At 42.1% G+C, this 8052-nt stretch overlaps 1 protein-coding gene across 1 annotated transcript; it reads left to right on the forward strand.

Moving 5' to 3' along the window:
* Positions 1–1664: 1664 nt before the first annotated feature.
* Positions 1665–7647, forward strand: UTP23 (UTP23 small subunit processome component). Its single transcript, XM_037048429.1, has 3 exons — positions 1665–1960; positions 5564–5738; positions 7108–7647. The coding sequence occupies exons 1-3, from the start codon at positions 1773–1775 to the stop codon at positions 7489–7491; spliced, it is 747 nt and encodes a 248-aa protein (XP_036904324.1). The 5' UTR covers positions 1665–1772; the 3' UTR covers positions 7492–7647.
* The last annotated feature ends 405 nt before the right edge of the window (positions 7648–8052 follow it).

Raw genomic sequence — 8052 nt, forward strand, 5'->3', positions numbered from 1 at the left:
ATGTTTTGAGAAGCAGGGCTATAATAGAAAACTGTGAGTTAAACTTGATCTTCACTTGTCTAAAGTGTCTTCATGTTTGCAAAATAAGGGTCAGGCATGCAAATGGGACTATCATGAACAAGGAGCTTGAAAAATTATGCTGTAGTTTAGTAAATTTTTAAAAAACTAGAATATGACTCCAATTCTTAGTCCTGGACTGCATTTTGCTTATTAGTGAAATGTGGCCAACTTGATGGAGCTAGTAGATAAATCTGTGAGCCTATTTTTATAAACGTTTTAGCTGTTTTGCAAGGCTAGAGTGGCGAATTTCTCTCCCTGTGGTGGGTGTACAGTCAGAGTAGGGGTGGGGGGTTGGCAAACATGGGTTGTGAGGATTCAAATTGGAAAAGAGAAAGTAAGTATACTGAAGAACCATGAGCCCAATCCTACAATAAATGTACGGCTTTCAATTCCTAACTCTATTTTCTGTTAAATGAAAGCAATCATCCAAGTAATGTTGTGCTGGGACTCAGGACATTCTAGAACATCTTAGTTCCAATTTCATAAATCTGTATCTTCAAATAAAACCCCCAAGTGCAAATAACACATCTCTAACACTTTGTAAATCATTTTTCTGTGTTGGTTCCTTCTCCCAATCTTTAGCCAAAACTAGATCTGGGACACATTCCAGGTCAGGACAAAACTGCAAAATTCCATACTCCCCATTTTTTGGTTCTTTTGCCTTGAATTGAAGCGGATACTTGGCAATTAGTCCCTGGGGAACTCAAAATTTCCTGATTCCCTCTCTTCATTAATCAAGTTGACCAAATAGTTTCTAAACTTTCCGTCCGTGTTGTACCTTCCTGTTAACTAACCCCGGATGTAGCCTTCCTGCCTCAGGAACTATAGACGGACGTAAAAAGGGTTCTTAAAAGCAATCCTCTCCTGCCAACCTACTTGACAATTTGGAAGCTGAACCTAGCTTTCTGGGGGTCTTGTTCAAAGTCAAGTGGCTTGGGTTAGGGGCAGAACTAAGGCAAGGATTCTGACTCAGAAGACGAAGCTCTTGGGAGGTCCACCCCAAATGCCCCGGGTAATTAGGGATGGCCTCAAGGAGCGGGGAGAGGCAAAGCAGGACTCTGCCCTGGCACCTGGCTCCTAGGTTGCGGGCAGTTTCTGTGGGGGGCGGTGAGCAACAACATTGGAACTTAAGGCTGGCGACTTAGATTCCAGAACCACGTGCTCTTTGTAAAGGTACTTAACATTTAACTTCTTTATAGGAAGGTAACCAGTACAAACCTGTGCAGTCACAGCTGTCCAATATACTTTGATCCCTTTCCTTCCCTCACTTGGGAATTAAAATCATTAAAGGGACGAACGTGGGGCAAATTACCTAGAATAGTGCCTGTAACGAGTTAAGGCTTAAAATTATCAGTGATTATCACCACACGGTCAACCTTTAAAAGGCTAACTGCTCGCTCGCTAAAGCGCTAAACGCAGTCCAAAAATTCTTCAATCTAGCTCGTAACTGCGCAGCTAAGCACCCCGCGACTTTCCGGCCTAGGCGCAAGCCCCGCCCCCCAGGGCACGCCCCTTAAAGCGCAAGCACTGTCGTGAGGCGCGCGCCCGTCCGGGTGTGAGGTAAACAGAGGGCGGACCCAGGAGGTGGCGCGTTTGCTTCCGGGGTAAAGGAGTTTCATTTCCGGGAGGAGCCGGCTACGCTGGTAGCTGGCAGTGAAGGAAGTTGTTTGAGGCCTTTCGCGGTCCCGGGCCTTGGTCCGGGGAAGCCAGGCATGAAGATCACGAGGCAGAAACATGCGAAGAAGCACCTCGGCTTCTTCCGCAACAATTTCGGCGTCCGCGAGCCGTACCAGATCCTGCTAGACGGCACCTTCTGCCAGGCGGCGCTGCGGGGCCGCATCCAGTTGCGGGAGCAGCTGCCCCGCTACCTCATGGCGGAGACACAGCTGTGCACCACCAGGTGGGCCCTCGCGGCGCGGGGGGCAGCGGGTGTCGTGGAGAAGAGGCCACCCCGGTGAGCCCACGAGGAGTTGCCAGTTGCGGGTGGTTCTCGGGAGGGCAAGGGGGTAATACGCACAATGCAGGCCGGGAGTACAGTACAGTGCCCTGAAATAGGCACGTGTCCTTAGCCTTGCGATTAAGACCACGTGCTTTGTAGTCCGACTTGACTTTGAGGCTTGGTCTCGGTCGTACTAGCTCTGTTATCTCGGGCAAGTGTTTTAAACTCTCTGAGCATTGGGTTTATCATCTGTCAGAAGAGAGGCTTTTGTATCATAACTTAAGGTCGCCGGAGTATCAGGTGAGTAAGTACGGTGGATGTGGAGCAGCAGGTGGGCACCTGAAACCCACCCCTTTTAAATGGTGGTGATTTGCATGCCTTTTCCGAATTTACGTTGAAAAACTTCAAGCTTCACGACTGCCCTGTGAGTTAACATCTTGCATTCCCAAAAAGATGCGTCGGGGCTGGAGATGACGCCTTTGCCCAAGGCCATTCGTGTCTTACTCATCTGCCAAGCACAGCCGTGACCACTGAGGGCAGCGTGGTGAACGGGACTAGCTCCCGGCCCTCGTGCCCGAGAACGTGCACGTGTCCGCCTCCAGTCGGCGGGCTCTGTCCCCGGGGCGAGTGTCCCGGTGGCCCCTTGTGGGAAGGGAAGGGAGAGGTGGGGGTCGTGGGGTTTCGTGGAGGACGGAACTTTGGAGGCCAGTTACAGGTCAGTTCTGAGGGTCAGGAGTATTTGGAGTGACAAGAGAGAGGTGAGTGACGTCCCTTGTGAGGCGCGAAGGTGGGGTTGTGAAGTGGCTGGGCGTGAGATGAGGGCCCAGAGTGTCATTGAGGATGAAGCGGGAGAAAAGGTAAATTGAGGCTAGATCATGAAGAACCATTATGTTAAAATTTCTTGTTCATTGTAGAATATTACTTTTAAAATATACTTGAAAAAAGAAAGGGTGAACCATAATGCCACCCCAGTGAGGAGCCACTGTTGACGTGCGCTGTGTCGCGCATGGGTGCACATAGAAACACGAGGATGGAGGATGTGCTCCTGCCTGCACACGGCGTCGCTGGCCCGCTCTTCCCACGGAACACAGCTCCCCGTAGTCACAACTATGCTGTGCACAACTACCCTAGTGCACAGCGCCCCGTAGTCACAACTTCGCAAGCAGTGCCCCACTCGGGTGACAGATGCCCCCAAGTGCCCCATCCCCGTAATGTTCAGGGCTCCCAGCCAAGTCCTTGGATAGCCTGTGCCCCCCAGCTGGTTGCTTCTGGCTGTAAGCAGCTTGTCCGTTTATCCCTGTGCACCCTAGAAATGTGAAGATTTTTAATATGGTGCTATAATATTAAAAAAGTTGAGAAGTACCGCAGAAAATGCTATTCTACAGCATTTGTCCCAGAACAATTCATTTTAACTTCTCGCATATTTCATACCTACACAAAAGTAGAATGTTATAATGGACTGTATGGCACCCAGCTGTACAGTTATCAACGTGGGAAACCAGGTTTCATGCATCCTTCCCCCTCCTTGTTGATGGTTTATTTTAAATCATATTCTGCCAATTCTTGGTGTGTATCATTAAGAGACAAAGAAGGCTTTTTAAAGTCTGAGTTCAAACAAGGTACATAAGTTACTCTCGTTTCCATGGCTTTTAAGCCTTTTTTAAAACTATAAGAGAGAGAGAGTTCTCTCTCCCTTGTTTGAAATTTGCTACTTGTTTTTTAAGAAATCAGATCACGTGTTTCTCTGTACAATTTATTTGCTGCCACTAATAGATCTCAAAAGTTTACTCATATTCAGGTTTTAAGAAATGTGGAGTTTTCATGATTTGAGGAAGTAGAGCAGCAGAATGTTATCAGACATAAAATCTTTTAGAGAAAAATAACTACAAAAGTGTGAGGGGCATGTTGGAGAAATGAGAGTGAAGACAGGCAGGCCTGTTTTGTGATGGTCCACTCTAGAAATAATGTGATCCTGAAACTGGGATAGGGAAGCCAGAAACCCAGGGGCTTCCCCAAGGAGGCATTACTGAGATAGGCACCAGCAGCTAAGGTAGGGCTAACAGGCGGTGGGATGGGGTCAGGGTGAGGAATGAAAGGTCAGTTAGGGTTTCTGATTTCTACCCAGGGTGTCTGGGAAGAAAAGAGTTCGCAGAGCAAGCCCTGGAGGAAAGGAGTTTGGTTTTAGGCTTGGCGAATGAAAAACTGGTGGCAGGACATCCATAGGAATTATGTGATAGATAATTTGGGCCTGGAACTCAAAATAGAGGTCAAAACTGGTGATGGTAAAAAGCAAAATCTCAAAAAAACAAAAACTAATGGGGTGATAAAGGGAGTCTGGTGAGGGCTGGCCCAGTTGACCCAGTAGTTCATTCTCATCCTCTCTCTCTCTCTCAATGGAAGAAGGGCTAGAAACTTATTTAAATAGTAATATGTGACTCCTCCACAAGAGGTGCAGATTGGGGATTATTTTGCAACAACCCGATGACTTGAGAATTTTTACTTTTCTGAGTTGAGGATATTTTGAAGGTGGACCATTTCGTACTTGAAGTACAAGTACATAGCACTGTGGTTGGCAAGGCTTCTCTTGTCGAACTATTGGGTAGGCCAAAGTCCGTTTAGTTTTTTTCCATAAAATAAAAGATACATTTTTTATTTGCACCAATAATTTTGTTGATTTGGATATTTTGAGTATGTCAGCTGTCTCCTGCTATTGGCTTCTAGTGAGTACAGGCCAGGGGTGCTGCTAAACATCTTTCAGGGCATAAGACAGCCCCACAGCAAAGAATTTTTTTTGGCTAAAATAGTAGTACCAAGAAACCACAAACGACTTTTGACACATTTGATCAGTCACAGCACCTTCTCCATACACTACACAAGCCTTTAAATGTCAATTGCATTTTGACCATTCTTGAAATAATAAAGCATAATATGCTGAAAATGTTACGTATCTTCTTCCTTCATTATATAAATGGCTCTACAAAAATTCACCAATTTTGGTAAGTTTTTTTCAATGCACACTGATATGACAGCTGCCACAATACAATCTAACAAAATTGTTCTGAATGAAGTTAAAGACAACTAAGCACTCCTAGAGCCATCATACAGAAAAAAAGCATAAAGGACTTTTTGGCCAACCCAGTATTTGGATTCACATTTCAGCTTTATCATTTATTAATTTAAATTTGGGCATATTACTTGAAATCTCTCAGAATGAGGTGCTCTGAAATAAGCATAATTTTAAAGTAAGCTACCCAACTTTGTAGGACTGTTTTGAGATTAAGCAAGAATTCACATAAAGATTAATTAGCATGCTGCCTGGCACATAACATAAGCACTCAGTAAATTTTAACTTGTTTTTTTTTATTCTTTCTACTTGGTGTATGAATTTTCCAGGTCTTTAAAGAGTGAGTGGCTACTATATGATTTCTGCCTACCAAAGTCAAATTATATTGGTATAGCTTTAGTTTTTAAAAATATGAGTATTATTTTTATACTTGGCTTTATGTGAATAATTGATATGTCTCTATTATAATCATGAACTGCTAATAACACTTTCTTTTTCAGGTGTGTGTTAAAAGAGTTAGAAACATTGGGAAAGGACTTATATGGGGCAAAACTGATTGCACAAAAATGCCAGGTTCGAAATTGTTCCCATTTCAAGAATGCGGTGAGTGGGTCAGAATGTCTACTTTCCATGGTTGAAGACGGAAATCCTCATCATTATTTTGTGGCATCGCAGGTGATACTCCTTTTAAAACCAGAGCCAATTCTAATCATTTCTACTCATACTTTATATGGAGCTATTTATAATTAGAAAAATTTAGTGGAGGTGGTTACAGTGTATCAGCTTTATTAAAATACCAGCTTATAAGTTAATTTGAAATCAGTAAAAGTAGCTGTCATTAGATAATTGGAGAACCGTAAGCACATTGATTTTCTTAATTACTGGTTTCCTTTTTTAAAATAAAAACATTGATATAGAGATGTGATGATATGTTTTGGGGTTCTTGAAGGGAAAATAAGTAGAGCAAAGATTCTGCACTCTATTTTCATAAATGTGTTTTCCTGTTCCTGCATTTCATACTCTTTTTCAAAAAGTCATGTTTCCTATTATTTGAGATTGTACCACCAACATCGAACTGTTTCAGGCTTTTCAAAAGACCTGGAGGCAGGGGAAAAGAGACTCTCATTGGTGATATTAATGAAGGAATTCACTTTTATACAGATTTGCTTGAATATGCTTTCAGAACTATAAAATTACGTAATTAGAGGCAAAGCTGAATCTAGAGTCTGAGTCAGCTGATTCCTACCTTATTTCTATTACCTCAACCTCTGTGAACATTCTTGACCCGCTCTGGAGCATCTTAGAGCACAGGCACCATGTTTATCTTTGCATTGGTTTGTAATTCGTGGTCCCAGAACAGTGATATTCAACCAGTGCAGTACCTGACTATTTGGTCAGGGGCACTGATCTCTTTTCCCCTTGGATTGTCAAATTAAAGAAAATGACCGTAGCCCAAACAACAATGGCCATCCAGTGTGAATGCCTTGTCTTGAAGCATAAATATATAGGTTATATAATAAGAGTTGCAAGTTATCGGTCATGTTGCATAATAAAGTTGCATCTGATTGGTTAATTTTGGTACCAGAAATCCTTATGTACAAGTATAGGCATCTGATTTTTTTACTAGTCACTTTGGAGCAAAAAGGGTAGGAATTACTGGGAGGAGGAGCAAATCAATCAAAATTATACCCTTATTTGGGGGGGGGTCAGAGCAGCAGTAAATATATTTTTGGTGCACCACAGCATTTTAGTGACTACTTTAGTGTGGCATGAGATGAAAAAGGCTGAAAATCACTATCCTAGAGTATTGATAAGTCCAGTTCACATTGCTAACACTTAACTATTTGTGCTCAATCTTTATGTTTCTCTTCCTTTATTATAAAATGTATTGTACTCCCACTGGTGAGACATTCTAATTTGAAAAATAACACCTGTGATCTCTTCTGTTTTTAATATAACTCTCTTGACGTCTCAGAAACCTATCTAAGGCATCTCATTTAATTGACATACTTGAACTAAATAATTCTGTTTTTCTTTTTAACAGGATCAGAATTTGTCTATGAAAGTAAAGAAAAGGCCCGGAGTTCCTCTTATGTTTGTTATTCAGAACACTATAGTCTTGGACAAACCTTCTCCCAAAACAGTTGCCTTCGTTAAAGCAGTCGGGTCAGGTCAGCTTGTCTCAGTTCATGAGAAGCAGAGTATCAAGCAACTCAAAGAGGAACAGGGTTTAGTGACAAACCCTGACCAGAGAAGAAGAAAAAAGCGTAAGAAAGTAAGTGGGCCCAATCCTCTTAGCTGTTTGAAGAAAAGGAAAAAAGCACAGGATACAAACCCATCTGCCCCTGAAAAGAAAAGAAAAAGAAAAAGAATCCGGAACAGGTCAACCTCAAAAGTACTTTCTGAAAAGGAGACTGCAGAAGGATAAGCATCCTTTGGATACTTTGAAAGACATTCAAATGTGAAAAGTACATTTCTTTTTAAAATGAAGTATTTAGGATTAGAAAAATCTTATTTTTGTAAATGGATATTGGTCCATTGTCTTTGCATAAAATTATTTATAAATAAAAAACAAAACAGTTAAGGGGTTTAGGAGGTTGTTTTTGGAGATTGTGCATGGATGTCAAACTATTGTCTCCTTGTGTCTCATCACCATTCCACCTGGCAACATTGCATGGAAATAGTTTAAATAGTCAAATAGTGTCAAAAGGCTTGGTGCAAAAAAAAAAAAAAGATGTCTCTCACATTCACAGAGGAAACTTCCTTCAACTTATGCAGAGTTATCTATAATTTATATTTCCAAATGATACGAATATGCTGCGCCCTTTTGATCCATCCATTATTGACTTCCCACCAGAAAGAATGGAAGTGTTGCTTATGTTGCTCAACCATTTTCCAATATATTGATACATCCTAAATTCAGTATTTTTATGACTATAAACCTTAGAATCTTCTGAACCAAGTAGCATGCTGTGATTGAATTTTTTAC

The sequence above is a fragment of the Sturnira hondurensis genome, unplaced genomic scaffold, assembly GCF_014824575.4.
Source record: "Sturnira hondurensis isolate 20B ecotype Veracruz unplaced genomic scaffold, ASM1482457v3 Scaffold0006413, whole genome shotgun sequence".
Taxonomy (NCBI): Eukaryota; Metazoa; Chordata; class Mammalia; order Chiroptera; family Phyllostomidae; genus Sturnira; species Sturnira hondurensis.